This window comes from Delphinus delphis, chromosome 4 (genome assembly GCF_949987515.2).
Source record: "Delphinus delphis chromosome 4, mDelDel1.2, whole genome shotgun sequence".
NCBI lineage: Eukaryota > Metazoa > Chordata > Mammalia > Artiodactyla > Delphinidae > Delphinus > Delphinus delphis.
Genome location: NC_082686.1, coordinates 83,466,177 through 83,483,626, shown reverse-complemented (window position 1 = coordinate 83,483,626; position 17,450 = coordinate 83,466,177). Strand labels below are relative to the sequence as shown.

General features: G+C 38.1%; 1 protein-coding gene and 1 pseudogene across 6 annotated transcripts in view; both read left to right on the top strand.

The window, feature by feature from the left end:
* The window catches only part of YEATS2 (YEATS domain containing 2), a 109,084-nt gene that overhangs the window by 14,844 nt on the left and 76,790 nt on the right, over positions 1-17,450 (top strand). For 5 of the 6 annotated variants that reach the window (XR_009519296.1, XM_060011044.1, XM_060011046.1 and 2 more), the window contains exons 2-5: positions 4,398-4,471; positions 11,619-11,736; positions 15,702-15,799; positions 16,320-16,412. Coding sequence is in view for 5 of the 6 variants with exons in the window: in XM_060011044.1 (XP_059867027.1) it covers positions 11,637-11,736; positions 15,702-15,799; positions 16,320-16,412 (291 nt within the window). In the remaining variant the exon portion in view is untranslated. The remainder of the gene's footprint in view (positions 1-4,397; positions 4,472-11,618; positions 11,737-15,701; positions 15,800-16,319; positions 16,413-17,450) is intronic. The other variant, XM_060011043.1, reaches the window with a different exon arrangement.
* LOC132424170 (large ribosomal subunit protein eL29 pseudogene) lies at positions 6,331-7,684 on the top strand (annotated as a pseudogene).

Sequence of the window (17,450 nt, the reverse complement as noted above, 5' to 3'; positions counted from 1 at the left end):
TTGCATGGAATATCTTTTTCCATCCCCTCACTTTCAATCTGTATGTGTCCCTAGCTAGGTCTGAAGTGGGTCTCTTGTAGACAGCATGTGTATGGGTCTTGTTTTTGTATCTATTCAGCCAGGCTACGTCTTTTGGTTGGAGCATTTAATCCATTTACATTTAAGGAAATTATTGATATGTGTGTTCCTATTACTGTTTTCTAATTGTTTTTGGTTTGTTTTTGTAGGTCTTTTCCTTCTCATGTGTTTCCTACCTAGAGAAGTTCCTTTAGCATTTGCTGTAAAGCTGGTTTGGTGGTGCTGAATTCTCTTTAAGTTTTGCTTATCTGTAAAGGTTTTAATTTCTCCATCAGATCTGAATGAGATCCTTGCTGGGTAGAGTAATCTTGATTGTAGGTTTTTCCCATTCAGCACTTTAAATATGTCCTGCCACTCCATTCTGGCTTGCAGAGTTTCTGCTGAAAAATCAGCTGTGAACCTTATGGATATTCCCTTACATGTTATTTGTTGCTTTTCCTTTGCTGCTTTTAATATTTTTTCTTTGTATTTAATTTTTGATAGCTTGATTAATATGTGTCTTGGTGTGTTTCTCTTTGAGTTTATCCTTATGGGACTCTCTGTGTTTTCTGGTCTTGACTGTTTCCTTTCCCATGTTAGGGAAGTTTTCAACTGTAATCTCTTCAAATATTTTCTCAGACCCCTTCTTTTTCTCTTCTTCTGGGACCCCTATAATTCGAATGTTGGTGCATTTAATGTTGTCCCAGAGGTCTCTGAGACTGTCCTCAATTCTTTTCATTCGTTTTTCTTTATTCTGCTCCCTGGCAGTTATTTCCACCATTTTATCTTCCAGCTCACTTATCTGTTCTTCTGCCCCAGTTATTCTGTTATTCTTTCTAGAGTATTTTTAATTTCGGTAATTGTGTTGTTCATCACTGTTTGCTCTTTAGTTCTTCTAGATCCTTGTTAAATGTTTCTTGCATTTTCTCTGTTCTGTTTCCGAGATTTTGAATCATCTTTACTGTCATTACTTTGAATTCTTTTTCGGCTGTGTTGCCTATTTTGTCTTCATTTATTTGGTCTTGTAGGTTTTTATCTTCTTCGTCTGTAATGTATTTTTTTTTCATGTTTTTTTTTTTTGTTGGGTGGTGCTGTATTCCTGTCTACTGGTCATTTGGCCTGAGGTGTCCAGCCCTGGAGTTTGCAGGCAGCTGGATAGAGCTGGGTCTTGGTGCTGAGGTGAGGACCTCTGGGAGGGCTCACTCCGATTGATATTCCCTGGGGTCTGAGGTTCTGTGTTAGTCCAGCGGTTTGGACTCAGAACTCCCACCACAGGAGCTCGGGCCCGACCTCCAGACTGGGAACCAAGATCCCACAAGCTTCGTGGCATGGTTAAAAAAAAAAAAGGGAAGAAAGAAAGAAGAAGAGGAGCAGTACAATATCAAGAATAAAAAACAAAATAAAATTCGAAAGATAAAAAATGTATTAGTAGAAATAAAACTATAATTGAGACAACTGCAACAAGGTAAAAGAAAGCCACAACAGAAAAAAGAAAAGAAAAGGGGGGGAACAAGTCAAAAGGAGGGATCACTAACAAAATATAAAGAATAAAATAAAGTTAGAGAAATAAAAGATTTATTAGGAAAAATAAAAATATAAAAGAATCAAGAACAATGAATCAACAAGGTAAAACAGAAACCCAGTCTAAAAGAGGAAAACAGAAAAGAAAACCAAAAAAAAAAGAAAAAAAGCCTTGGCTTTGGGGGCGGAATTTAGGTGGGGGTGGAACTTAGGCAGGGGCGGGGTGGGACCTAGGCCAGTGGGGGCGGTGACATTTGAGCGTGGGGCGGGGCCTAGGCGAGGCACCGTTCAAGCCTGGGTCCGGTTCTCTGCTCAGGACCTGTGCAGAAGGGGAGAGGCAGCACGTGGAAAGGAGGGCCTCTGGAATGTGGAGTTCCCTGGAGTTTGGAGGTAGGGCACTGAGTGAGGGTGTGTGGGTGGGGTTTAGGCCCCGAGTGTTGGAGGGGGACTCCGAGTGTAGAGGTGGGGCCCAGGGTGGGGGTGTGGGGTGGGGCTTGGGTTCTGCACAGCAGGAAGGAGGCTCTGAGGACAGAGGATTAGGCCCAGGAGCCCAACAGGCTTCCTGGTGCCTAAGTGGACAGGGAGAGCACTGGCCCCGTTCCCTTCTGTTACTCCGTGCCCCTCCCCAACTCTCTCCCCCAGGGCCTCCCCCGTCACCGCTGGCCCCCTAACCGTGGGTGGGTCCCGCTGGGTGTAGGAACTCCTCCCCTATCCCAGCCGCCTCTCAGGGATGCTGGTCCCGGAGGTCCGGCCTTACCTTTGCTCCCCTTTCCATCCCTCCCACTCCCTCAGGACCCGCACGGCTGGAGGGGGCCTAGGTGGGCAGAGGATCAGGCCCAGGATCTCAACAGGTTCCTGGGTGTCCAAGTGGACAGGGGAAACCTGGCCACACTCCCTTTTGATCCTCTGCCCTCCCAGTACTTCCCCAATTTCCCCCTTCTGGCATGGGATCCCTTCCCCTCCCCTAGCCTCCCCTCTGGGGAGCCAGTCCCCTCCTGCCTCCATTTCTCCTCCCCCTTCACTCCCTCCCATGCCGCATGTCCTACCTGGTTGCTGGGGGTTCTTCCTGTCCCCTTCGGTGTCTGTGGTCCCCCACTGGTGCCTGGTAGGTGCCCTAGTTGTGAGGAGGCAGGCATTCTGCGTCCTCGTAGTACGCCATCTTGACTCCACCTCTCCTGATCTCTTTTTTAAAATTTATTTTATTGAAGTTTAGTTGATTTGCAAGTTGTGTTAATTTCTGCTGTACAGCAAATTGATTCAGTTATACGTATGTATACATTCTTCTTTTTCATATTCTTTTCTGTTATGGTTTATCACAGGATATTGAATATAGTTCGCTGTGCTATACAGTAGGACCTTGTTGTTTATCCAGACAGAAGTTTTAAATTTCTCACCATTCTGAGTTAACATGATGAAATCTCGTGCCATCCCAGTTCTGTCCCACCTGGGATGTGAATCATCCCTTTGTCCTGTGTATTCTGCCCTTTAGTCACTAAGTAGCCATCTTGGTATCATATCAACTGTTGAGGTATCAGTGCTCATGTTCAAGTCATCCTTATTTTACTTAATAATGGCACCACAGTGAAAGAGTGGTTATGCTGGCAATTCAGATATGCCAAAGAGAAGCCGTAAAGTGCTTCCTTTAGGTGAAAAGGTGAAAGTTAATAAGGAAAGAAAAAAGTTGTATGCTGAGGTTGCTAAGATCTGCCTTACAAACGAATATTCCATCTGTGAAATTGTCAAGAAGGAAAAACAAATTCGTGCTAGTTTTTTTTTTTCACACCTCATATTGCAAAATTTATGGCTACAGGGTGTGAAGAGTACCTAGTTAAGATGGAAAAGGCATTAAATTTGTGGTGAAAGAGTTGAACAGAAGACAGGGTTCATTACTGTTCTTTGTTTCAGGCATCCACTGGGGTCTTGGAACGTATCCCCCACAGATAATGGGGGGACTATGGTAGACTGGGTTTTGTGTATAAGACCTGGCTTAGAATAACTAGGATGGAGTTTTTTTTTTTTTTAACATCTTTATTGGAGTATAATTGCTTTACAATGGTGTGTTAGTTTCTGCTTCATAACAAAGTGAATCAGCTATACATATATCCCCATATCTCTTCCCTCCTGCGTCTCCCTCCCTCCCACCCTCCCTATCCCACCCCTCTAGGCGGTCACAAAGCACCGAGCTGATCTCCCTGTGCTATGCGGCTGCTTCCCACTAGCTTTCTATTTTACATTTGGTAGTGTATATATGTTCATGCCACTCTCTCACTTAGTCCCAGCTTACCCTTTCCCCTCCCCATGTCTTCAAGTCCATTCTCTACGTCTGTGTCTTTATTCCTGCCTGCCCCTAGGTTCTTCAGGACCACTTTTTTTTTTTTTTATTAGATTCCTTATATATGTGTTAGCATACGGTATTTGTTTTTCTCTTTCTGACTTACTTCACTCTGTATGACAGAGTCTAGGTCCATTCACCTCACTACAAATAACTCAGTTTCATTTAGGATAGAGTTTTTGTTGCTACCAACTTAAATGAAAATCAGAACAAAATCTTCTCTTCTCCCTTTTAGATTTCCCTTGATCTGAGTCTTTCCTATAAATAGGCTACTTCAGATTGCTTGTATTGTGAAAAATAAGCATAATTTTGGGAAGAAGATTTTCAGTTATCAGTATCAATGGGAGATGACAGCTCTATGGGTAATCTTCAAATAGAGGAAAAATTTAAATTGACACTGAAATATATATTTTGATTTTTTTGAAAGGACTTCTTCATGCCTAATGATTTTTGTCAGTACGATATTAAAATGGTTATTCTTTCTCAGCATGCACATTGGGCAGTCTTTGAGAAGCCTGGATGGTGTTGGAGTAAAAGCTGCTGCTATTTTTAGTTTGCAAGGTAAGGTATAATTCATGAAATGGATCATATGTATTTGGATTACTGAAAGTCAGTTGCATTTATGTATTTCTAAAGGTCCAACGTTAGACCTATGCAGTTCAAATCACCTTGCTTCTGGAGCTCCCCAATGCTTTATTTATTGCTGGTAATAAAACCTTCTAGTCACGATGCACAGTTCTTTTAATACCCTGCTGGACTGGATTTGTATCTGCTTATATTCACAAATGAAAACTGGTCTCTCGTTTTCCTCTGAGGATGCCTTTTGACCACATCTCCATAGGTTTAGATATATTGTTTCCTTTTTGCTGATTTTTTTTTTTTTTTTTTTTTGCGGTACGCGGGCCTCTCACTGTTGTGGCCTCTCCCGTTGCGGAGCACAGGCTCTGGACGTGCAGGCTCAGCGGCCATGGCTCACGGGCCTAGCCGCTCTGTGGCATGTGGGATCTTCCTGGACCGGGGCACGAACCCGTGTCACCTGCATAGGCAGGCGGACTCTCAACCACTGTACCACCAGGGAAGCCCTGCTGATAATTTTTAAATAGTCTTATTGAAATTTCCTTCTTTCATATCATAGTGAGTTTTTGTTAATAATTTCATATTTAATTTTATCAAAATCAGAGAATAAAGCTGTAACATTTCCTAATTTTGCAGTAATTGAGACTTTCTTCATATAACTTACATAATTTAATTTAATGAATTTTTCTAGCTATTTAAAATATTTTTTGTTGGGTTCAGAGTTGTATGTATATATTAAATCTGGCTTGTAAATTGTATTATCTATATCATCTGTATTTTCATCTGTTGTCTTCTTGATCTTTTAAATTTCTGAGAGACATATGTTCAAATTCTTCTCTTATGATTTTCTTAAATTCTTGTAGTTCTGGTTTTGTGTTTTGTATGTCTTGACATGATGCTGTTTGATTTATAGTTTATGACATATCTTTATGATTATGTCTTTTAATAGTAACAATCTTTTTTGTATTAAATGGTTTTTGCCTTAAATTATTCTCTCTGCCAGTAATCTTGCCATGTGTGCTTTTTGTTTGCATGTGTCTGTGTGTAATTTCTTTGCATATCCCTTTATCTTAAACATTTAGCTATAATACCTTTGAAGGTATAGCAGTATCAACAAATAGATTTGTAAGTATTATAGGAAGAATGATGAAAGCTAGTAGTTTGTTCCCTGTGGGTATTTATATTTTGGCATGTATTTTAGTTATCCCTTCACTTATTTATTCAGTAAATAATTTATTGAGACCTTCCAGGAACTTTGGAGAGGGAATATGGGGAGAGCTGTGTTCGGTAGTATGATCAGGGAAGGCCTTCTCTGATAAGGCAGGCATTTGAGCTAGCATCTGGTAAAGCTAACCTGGGGGAAGAGCATTCCAGGCAGAAGGAACCATAAGTCCAAAAACCCTAGGGAATGATTGAGGTGTTTTTGAGGAATAGAAGGAAAACCAAGGCTTACTTGGTGGTGCAGTAGTTAAGAATCTGCCTGCCAATGCAGGGGACACGGTTTCGAGCCCTGGTCTGGGAAGATCCCCTATGCTGCAGAGCATCGAGGCGCGTGCGCCATAGTTACTGAGCCTGTACTCTAGAGCCCGCGAGCCACAACTACTGAGCCCACGTGCCACAGCTACTGAAGCCAGCACGCCTAGAGCCCGTGCTCTGCAACAAGAGAAGCCACTGTAATGAGAAGCCCGTGCACCGCAACGAAGAGTAGCCCCCGCTCACAGCAGCTAGAGAAAGCCCACACACAGCAACAAAGACCCAATGCAGCCAAAAATAAATAAATGAAATAAATAAATTTTAAAAAGAACAAAAATAAAAACATTTAAAAAAAAAGAAAGAAAATCAGTGTGTCTGGATCTTAATGATTAAGGATGGAGAAGCAGGCAGGGCCCAATTCATGTAACATTTTGTAGGTCATGTTAGGGAGTATGATTTTATTCTAAGAGTTATGGGAAACCACTGGAAGATTTCAAGCAGGAGAGGGCATGTTCAGATATGTTTGTATAGTCCTTTTCTGAGCTGAGCTACAGTTTACATACAGTGAAATACACAGATTTTAAGTGTACAGTTGGAATGAGTTTTTAACGATTGCATGAACCCGTGTAACCCACACCTTTAACATAAATATTTCGGGGCTTCCCTGGTGGCTCAGTGGTTAAGAATCCGCCTGCCAGTGCAGGGGACATGGGTTCAGGCCCTGGCCCGGGAAGATCCCACATGCCGTGGAGCAACTAAGCCCCTGTGCCACAACTGCTGAGCCTGAGCTCTAGAGCCAGCAAGCCACAACTACTGAGCCTGCATGCCACAACTACTGAAGCCTGCACGCCTAGAGCCCGTGCTCTGCAACAAGAGAAGCCACGACAGTGAGAAGCCCGCACACTGCAACAAAGAGTAGCCCCCGCTCACCGCAACTAGAGAAAGCCCGCGCACAGCAACGAAGACCCAACACAGCCAAAAAAAAAAAAAAAAAAAATTTGGTGGGCCCCAGTGCAGACATGGCCAAGTCCGAGAACCACACCATGCACAACCAGTCCCGAAAATGGCACAGAAATGGCATCAAGAAACCCCAATCACAATGATATGAATCTCTTAAGGGGGTGGACCCCAAGCTCCTGAGAAATATGTGTTTTGCCAAGAAGCGCAAGAAGGGCCTAAAGAAGATGCACGCCAACAACACCAAGGTCATGAGTGCACATGCTGAGGCTATCAAGGCCCTCGTAAAGCCCAAGGAGTTCAAGCCCAAGATCCCAAAGGGCAGCAGCCACAACCTCAGTCAGCTTGCCTACATCGCTCACCCCGAGTTTGGGAAACAGGCTTGTGCCCGTATCGCTAAGGGTCTAAAGCTTTAAGGCTCTGCTGGCCAAAGGCCAAGGCCAAGGCCGCAGTTGCAGGTACAGCTGCAGCTCCAACTCTAGTCCAGCTCAGGCTCCCAAAGCTGCCTAGGCCCCCACAAAGGCTCCAGAGTAGAGGCCTTTATCTACCAATGTGAGGACAGAAGGACTGGTGTGACCCCTGGGCTGCTGTCTGCATGGGACTGGTGTCCTCCTGTGCTATTTGTACAAATAAATAGGGGGAAAAAAGATATAAAATAGTTCACCCCAGAAAGAGTCTTTATTCCTCTTCTCAGTCCGTCTCCACTACCAGCACCCCAACTACTATTCTGTTTTCTTTCATCATAGATTAATTTGTGTGTTCTTGAACTTCATGTAAATAGGATCATTCAGTATGTGCTCCTATTATGTGTCTGGCTTCTTTTACTTACCATAATGAAGATTTATTCCTGTTGTTGGTTGGATCGGGAGTTCATTGGTTATACTACAATTTGTTTACCCATTCTCCTGTTTTGTTTTTTGTAGACATTTTTGAAATGTCTATCTGGCTAATAGAGGAGAATGCATTCTCTCTTTCACATGTTTAATAAAGGAGCACTAGTTGTCTTATTTACAGAGGGGAAAATACTTTGTTTGAAATGAAAATTACAGAAAGGACAGGGCTAAAGAATTATAAAATCATTATTAACATGTTAGGAGCATCTGTCTGTATGGAAGCAGATGGAAAATGATTGTACTGTTGCTCCCCATCCCCCTTCTTAAATCAGAGGAAAAGTCATCTTGAGTGAAAGCACGAAATACAGTGGTTCTGGTGAGATTCAAATGCCATGAGGATCACAGAATTTTATATATTGAGAAGGTACCTCACTTAGTAAAGTTTCCAGGAACATTATTTATCAGATTTTATTCCTTTACCCAAGAGTTGGCCATATCTTGTATGATGTGGTGTTTGCAAGACAGGGTTCCAGGACTAGATTCTAGAGATTTTAGGTCTTCTCTAACATGAGAACTAAGACCTTTTACTAATTATTTCTAGTGACTCTATATTACATAATTTTTGGTTTAAATTGTACAATTTTCCTTTAAAAATTATTTTTCTTTTCAAAGTATAGAGCATTAAAAAGTTTTGTTTTGTTTTTGGTATTTAACCTTTCTCAGAAACTTAGACTTGTTTATGTTATTTGAATGGGTGTGATACAGGGTGGTTTTGCTTTCTTACATTGTATTGCAGTACATGGGGGGAGGAGAATGTGTCTTTTTAAAGTTCAAATTGCCAGTGTTTACTTTTTATAAAGAAGTTATTTCAATGAGAGAAAAATTTTAAATTAGAGGAATCAGCATTACATACATTTCTGTATTTGGATTTGGTCCCATGGTATGGAGAAAATCCTTTCTCACAGACAAATTATGAACAGTAACTGATTTTCTTTTTTAACAGTTTACCACATCAGTATTCTTTTCAATTTCATTTGATTCAAACCCTTAAGAGGATTAGTAGGACATTTTGTTTCAAAGTTGAACCTGACAATATCTAACAACTGTTCGTATTTCCTTTTCATAAATCTCAAAGACAAGAAGAATCCAAAACTTACTATTACATGGATCATTTGTTACACATTCCACATACTTACTTATTACATCATGGTGAGAGCATGCCTTGGCAGATGTGCCTAGCCTTAGGTAGCATATACTTGAATGTGGCATGTATGTTCTTTAGTATTGTTCTTGGTAGAACAGAAGCAGACCTCAATTACTAAAAATGCTCAGTACAGACCTAAATCTTCCTCAACATGTTTATCGGGGGGAGCTCAAACCTGTGCCCAAAGATGACAGGAAAGGCTTTATTACAGGGGCTGCATGAAAATGTGAATTACCTTGGCAGCATAAGTTAATTCATTGGTGGTTTCTTCCTTACCCACCCCACCCCCTTGCACCTCCAAAATCTTCTCTTTTTTCCCTTCTATTCTCTCAGTTTTAGAGCAGAAGTCAAAAGAGAATTTTGCTTTATCCCTTAAGTGAGGGTAAAACAAAATACTGTTTTCTTCAAGAATCCCCAACGTTTTGGGGCAGGAGCCACCATTACTCCTGAGAGTACGTGGGGAGAGAGGGGGTGTGGGAGGAGAATATGGAGATTATGAAGTCCGCTGAATGGATGAGTGAAGATGATGCTGGACTCACTCATTTTTACAGATAATCCAGTAAGACTCTTGGTAAACTGTAGAAGACAGGTAGTCATTGAGGAAATGGTATGGTGCAAAACAGATTGGAGATCTGCTATGATGTATCTACTTCTGATACCAGGTTTATCTTGATAGTAGGAGGTTTTGTTGTTGTTCTTTTTCTGTCTGCATTAGGGAAAAAGGAGTGAGGTTTATTGATTTTTAAGAAAGTATTATTTATGTAATTGCCCAAGATCTTTTCAGGTTGTCTATAACTAGTTGCCGACCAAATGGAGAAGGCTAAAAGAACAATACCCTACTCTTACTTTTTATAAGCTTTAAAAACAGAAAATAATAGTTGGATTCAGGACTTCTCCAAAAATATTCATTTATATTCTAAATTAGAGCAGGTAGGTAATGATTGTGAACAAACATTAAATGACTTGATTTAGGATGTTTATAAATGCTGTGGGGGGGTGGGCAGGTAGGACATTTTAAAGTTTAGGGCCATTATACAAAATAACAATTATAGGAAAAATGTTCTAGATCCAGGATTTATATACATATCATTACATGATGAGTCTCTCCCAGCTGAATCAAGTGAGTCTACCTCAGAGATTGGTGAAAGAACTGGACTAAGAGCTGAGAGGCTTTTAAATTGTTATTTCTGTCTTAACTTTGAGTGAATAAAAAAATAATTATTTTTGGGTTATATTTTATTTTCATTAATTTTATTTTAAAACTGTTTATTACCTCAATAAATACATCTTGTGTATTTTTGCCTTTGGTTAGGTAAATAACCTCCATCAGTGGTAGAGGAGAGGTTTGGAAATTAGGGAGCTCTTCTTGTCTTTTCTGTCATAGATCAGTCTTCTAAGGGGCAACTCATCTAACCTCCCTGGACCTGTTTTCTTACCTGTCAGTAGACCCTCGCTGCCCAGTAAGGGACCCACCAGCCACAGGTTGTTATTGAACCTTTGTAATGTGGCTAGTCCAAATTAAGGTGTACTCTAGGTGTAAAAGACTTAGTACAAAGGTAAGAATGTAGAATATCTTATTGTTAATACGTTTATATTGATTATATCATTGGAATGATAGTATTTTGGGTACATTGGTTAAATAAAATATATTATTAAAATTAATTTCACCCATTTCTTTTTCCTTTTTTAAATGTGGGCACTAGAAAATGTTTATTTCCGTTTGTGGCTCACATTATGTTTCTTCTGGATAGTGCTGATCTGTACAGCATTTCCTAAACTGACTCATGAAATAATAAGTGCTCAGTGAAACACAGTTTGGAAGAGGAGCGGTGTCCAGTGGAACTTTCTGCAGTGATAAAATGGTCTGCATCTCTGTTGTCCAATTTAGTAGCTACTGGCCCTGATGGCTATTGAGCACTTGAAATATGGCTAGTGTTCTGAAATGTAGGAAAAGGAACTGAATTTTAAATATTATTTAATTTTAATTAACTTTAAGGAGCCACATATGGCTAGTGGCTAATGTATTGGGACAATGCAGATCTAAAGATTTATGGGACAGTTTTATTTAAAGACTTGTATACCTAGGACGTGTTTACCATATTGCAAGCTTGTTAGTTTAATATAAGTCTATACAGTTTCTGTTTATTATGAATAATAATAAATGATCAGTAACAATAATATTTATTAAGTACTTGTTATATAGCATGTACTATGTAAGTACCAGAGAGAGGATTTGTATAATAAATTATTTACTGAGGATTTCTATAATAAATTATTTACTGAGCTATATTCTGTAATATATTTGATGCATTGTGGTTTCCAGGATATTGTGGGCTTACCATGTTTTCATGAAAATCTGGTTTCTTTTCTTTCTATGTGAGGTCCCTTCTGTGAAAGCCTGGCTCCTTTTGGAAGGTCTGAACAATGTGCTGCCTTGTTAAAGGATTTTCTTTTGAAAGGGAAACGCATGCTTTGTAACAGATGATGATTTTTTTTTCAGTGAACTTTTGAAGTTAGTTATGTTTTTAGCTTTAAAGGGGATGTGTATGTGTATTTACACAGACTTATAAATATCAGTATTATGTAATATTCCTTTTGTATGTGTGTACACATATATGTATTGATATCAAGCAGTGTTATTAATTAATGTATTATTGCTTCACAGTGAAGAACGAATGTCATCATGTCTGGAATCAAGCGAACAGTCAAAGAAACTGACCCTGATTATGAAGATGTATCTGTGGCCCTTCCAAATAAGCGGCATAAAGCAATTGAGAATTCAGGTAGAAATTCACTTGCCTTAGGAAATTATTTCTTTGTTGACATATGCCTCCCTATAAGATTTATAGGAACTAAAATGAAATGCATGTCCACTATTGTGTATATTTTGAAGAGGTTTGTGAGAGGGATTAGCTAAGTGCTCTGTTTAATAGTAATATACCATGTGTGGCATAAAAGGCTGGAACATAATCGGGTAGACTGTGAAAGCGTCAGTAATGAGACAGGCTCTAAGTTTTAGCTATCATTGTGTGTTAGGTGTAATCATAAAGTCTTAGCAATGTGTGTACTACAATGTGGTATATGTGAGATGATTATAGGTGGTACATGAATTAAGGTTTTTTATTTTAATCGTTAATGTTAATGTCTATAGAAAAGAATGGTCTTATCAGACTTGCAGTTTCATGGCTACTGCTTAGGATAAGGCTAACTTTTTTTTTTTTTAATTTTAATTCTGTTGGAGTATAGTTGATTTACAATGTTGTTTTAGTTTCAGGTGTACAGCAAAGTGATTCAGTTATACACATACATATATTCATTCTTTTTTAGATTCTTTTCTCATATAGGTTATCACAGAATGTCGAGTAGAGTTCCCTGTGCTATACATATATGTCCTTGTTGGTTATCTATCTTATGTATAGTAGTGTGTGTATCTTCATCCCAAGTGTGTGTATCTTCATCCCAAGCTCCTTATTTATCCCTCCCCCCAAGGGCTAACACTTTTTAAAAATACTATTTAATGGCGTTAATTAGATGTTTCACATGGTTCTCAGATGTGGTAGGTAACTTGAAGGTGGTATATGAATGATGGAAATTTGGGAAACACCGATCTCTGCACTTAGCTGGTGGTGGCTTAGTTAAGGCTCAGAGGCATTAAATTACTTGCCCAAGATCATTTAATTAGTTGAAGACCAGATCATCTGTAGTTACCCAGAATGTTTTAAGCTGTCTCAAAAAAAGTGGCTATATTTGAGTTTCTAAATCAAAATACTGCTAAAATTCATTACTGTTTATTTAAAAAATAAATCTATGTAAGTTATTACAGCTAGATGAAGAAGGTCTCAAAGTCATAGATAAGGTGCTGCAGCTCCACAGAGATCAGGCCTCCAAGGTTAAGTGGTGAAGGAAATTCCTGTCTGTGTCAGTGCAGTCAAGTCATATGTACCCCACAAAAGTCTCTGTGTACCGGAAGTGATTAAATCCAGTTCCAAACAATATAAACATTTCACTGCAACTTTTCTCTCCATTCAGTTGTAATTTTATTTACAAGGATACGTCATTTGCTTTCAATAACAAGCCAGATAAATATGAAAGTATCATGAAACTTAAATTCATTATTCAAATGCATCACATGGCATATCTTTTTTGTAATAAAAATAAGAAAAGGGAAAACTTATTGTTTTAGGAAGCATCGTAATTTCAATTTAAATCTAATGTAAGTTCACAAATACGTAGCCTAAGCAGGGACAGTTTTTTGTTACTAAGTGCCAATTTGCTGTTCTTCTTCTTGGTGTCCATTCTCAACCTAATTCCTAATAAAGATTTTATTTTTATTCTTCAGAATTTTTCTCAAAGTAGGTTTGGTAGGATGCTTCCCTTTTTTTTTAAATGTAAATTTATTTGTCCATCCACCTCACTGCAAATAACTCAGTTTTGTTTCTTTCTATGGCTGAGTAATATTCCATTGTATATATGTGCCACATCTTCTTTATCCATTCATCTGTCAATGGACACTTAGGTTGCTTCCATGTCCTGACTGTTGTAAATAGAGCTGCAGTGAACATTGTGGTACATGTCTCTTTTTGAATTATGGTTTTCTCAGAGTATATATCCAGTATTGGTATTGCTGGGTCATATGGTAGTTCTCTTTTTAGGTTTTTAAGGAACCACTATACTGTTCTCCATAGTGACTGTATTAATTACATTCCCACCAACAGTGTAAGAGGGTTACCTTTCCTCCACACCCTCTCCAGCATTTATTGTTTGTAGATTTTTTGATGATGGCCATTCTGGTGGTGTGAGGTGATACCTCATTGTGGTTTTGATTTGCATTTCTCTAATGATTAGTGACGTTGAGCATCGTTTCATGTGTTTGTTGGCAACCTGTATATCTTCTTTGGAGAAATGTCTGTTTAGGTCTTCTGCCCATTCTTGGACTGGGTTGTTTGTTTTTTTGATATTGAGCTGCATGAGCTGCTTGTAAATTTTGGAGATTAACCCTTTGTAAATTGCTTCATTTGCAAATATTTTCTCCCATTCTGAGGGTTGTCTTTTTGTCTTGTTTATGTTTTCCTTTGCTGTGCAAAAGCTTTTAAGTTTCATTAGGTCCCATTTGTTTATTTTTGTTTTTATTTCCATTTCTCTAGGAGGTGGGTCAAAAAGGATGTTGCTGCGATTTATGTCATAGAGTGTTCTGCCTATGTTTTCCTCTAAGAGTTTTATAGTGTCTGGCCTCACATTTAGGTCTTTAATCCATTTTGAGTTTATTTTTGTGTATGGTGTTAGGGAGTGTTCTGATTTTATTCTTTTACGTGTAGCTGTCCAGTTTTCCCAGCACCATTTATTGAAGAGGCTGTTTTTTCTCCATTGTATATTCTTGCCTCCATTATCAAAAATAAGGTGACCATATGTCAGCACTAGTTTTAAATTGGCAGTCTAGTGGCATATTTTACGGGGAGAAAATGACATGGGTGATTAAGGGTCCAAATTTTGTCTGCAATTTTTTTTACACCCCAAAGCATGGGTGGTGATTTTTTCATATTACAAACACAGGATCATTATGCAAAATCCCAGGTTTTTCAAGCAGTCATTCGACTCTTCTTTTTTTTTTTTCTTCTCTTCTTTTTTTATTCTCTTGTAATCAAACTACATTTCATATCTGATGTTTTTAACTCTTTGAATTGCATATTACTTTGAGTAGTCATCTGAATTGAATTGCCTTCAGAGACATTTTCTGTCCTTTTGAATTCTTTCTTTGCTGGTTCCTTCAGGTAGTTGTAATCAGAAACTGCTGAATTGCATGCTAGATCCTAACTTCCTGCCTTCTTATGAACTGCTCTTGTGTCACAGACTACCTCTTCCTCTAGCTAATTCTTTACTTTCTTTTTCCTTGGGGTTATGGTTTTTCAGAAGTCACCACGTATTTCTCTTGGAATCTTCATGGATTTCTTTTTCTTTTTTGGTAATTTTATTTTGATGTGATTTCAAACAGAAAAATTGCAAGGAGAATTTGTATGTCTTTGTCCAGATTAATTCACCGATTGTTTACATTTTGCCTCATTTGGTTTATCATTCTTTTCCCCCATCCCCAATCCATACACACACATACTACACAAATGCATGTATGCATGCAGGTATATATGCACATCATTTTTTCAGAATCATCAGAAGATACATTAGACACTTGTAAACACATGTGTATTTCCTAAGGACAAATTTCTTATGTAACCACAGTACAATTATCAGAAGCAGGAAATTTTAACATGTTACATTACATTATCTAATCTGCTGTCCATATTCAAGTTTTACCAGTTGTCCCAGTATTTTATAACTATTCCCCCTCTCCAGGATCACACAATGCATTTAGTTGTTATATCTCTTTAGTCTCTTTTAATGTCCTTAACTTTTCTTTGTCTTTCTTGATTTTAGTATTTGAATGTATAGGCCAGTTATTTTGTACAGTGTCCTTCAATTTAGGTTTGTCTGATGTTCGCTGTGATTAGATTCAGCATTTTTAGCAGGAATGCCACAGAGTGGTGGAGTCTTATCAGTACATCATATCAGAAAACATGCGAGGTCAGTTTGCTTGAATATTTGGTGATGCTAACTTTTCATTATTGATTAAGGTGATGACCATTAGGTTTCTCCACTTCAGAGTTACTGTTCCTGGGTTTCTTTTGTTGCTTGCTGACTTGAATCAAGGCGGCAACTGATTAATTAGACGTTGGATTATTGTATGTTCTTTGTGCAGCTCGAGATGCTGCTGTGCAGAAGATTGAGACTATTATCAAGGAACAATTTGCACTTGAAATGAAGAATAAGGAACATGAAATTGAGGTCATTGACCAGGTATAATGATGTTAAATTAAAAATAAAGGAACAGAACTATTGAAAAAAACTATGTATGATGCATTTTTTAAAATCTGTTGAGATGGAGTTATGGTATATTTTTCCCCTTTGCTGTTCTTTTAAAAGTAGCTTTCTCGTTTTTGGAAAAAAAGACCTGTGCCTTTTTTTTTTCTTTAAATGACATTGCAGAAAAAGATAAAGAAAAAAATCACTTGAAATTCCATCCCAAAAGATAATTCCTCTTTGCTTTTGTGCTCAATATCTTTGTGGACATTTCTCAATGAATATGCATATATACATACAAATACATATTAATATGTCTATATACTCTTGCAAACATCGTATTTTGTCATTTTTAAAAATATTTTGCCAATCTGATAGGTGGAAAATGGTCATTTCTATTTGTCTTTCTTTGATTATTAGACAAGTTGAACCTTTGGGTTCATTTACATTTCTTATAAATTGTATATCTCTTCTGTCATTTCCATTTTTTTAAGTAATTAAGTAATATTTATTTTAGCGACTAATTGAGGCAAGAAGGATGATGGATAAACTTCGTGCCTGCATTGTCGCAAACTACTATGCTTCTGCAGGACTTCTGAAAGTTTCTGAGGTAAGTTTTCCTCATATGCAGTCATTTCTGGCCACCCATATTGTTGTGTGAAGAGAAATTAAATTAGTCTTGATGTGAAATCCCTGCCTTCAAAACATTTCTTATATTGACCTTTCGAATTCAAGAATCCTAGCCTGCCTTCCTGGGAATATATATAAATTTATCATTGTGTTCAACAACCATATCCTTTAATTATACCCCTCTACATTGTCATTAATCGTTAAGTAACATTTTTTTCTTTTTACTTAATTGTTCTGTAACTAATTGTTATCACTGTTGCTAGGCTTTGCAGATACAAAGATGAGTGTGACCCTGTTCTAACTTGCCTTATTCCTCTTCATTTGATTATGGATGGCTTTGGAATAAATTATAGATCGGTTGATTTTTCTCTGACCTTTTACTGCTAATGAATGGCAATTGTTAGTTTCAGTAGATTTATTCTATTCAAGAAGCCCTGATATTTCCCCCTACTTTTTGTGAAAATTTTCAAATATATAGAGAAGGTGAAATAAGCACTTGTTTATGCATCACTTTGCTTCAACAGTTTTAACATTTTCCATGTTTGCTTTATCTATCTTATTTTTGTCTAAAACATTAAGAAGTTAAGTTCCAAGCATCATGACGCTTCATCCCTAAATACTTAATCCTAAACGTTCATCTTCTGTGTAGTCACAATACCTAAGAGAATGTGTTCCTAATATTATTTGATAACTAGTCCATATTCAGATTTTCCCAGTTGTCCCCAAAATACCTTTAAAGTTGGGGGTTTTTTTTGTTTTTTTTTTGGACAGGATCCAATCAGGGTTCATGGGTTACATTTGGCTGTTTTGTTTCTCTTGTCTCATTTTATCTAGAACAGTTCTCCCACCTTTTTTTCCCCTGTGATATTGACTTATTTGAAGAGACCAGGCTATTTATGTTGTAGAATGTCCCACATTTTGGACTTTTTTCCCCTTGGGTTGTTCCTCCATTCCTTCTATTTTTCTGTAAAATAAGAGTCAAGTCTAAAGATTTGATTAGATTAAGGTTGAGTCTTTT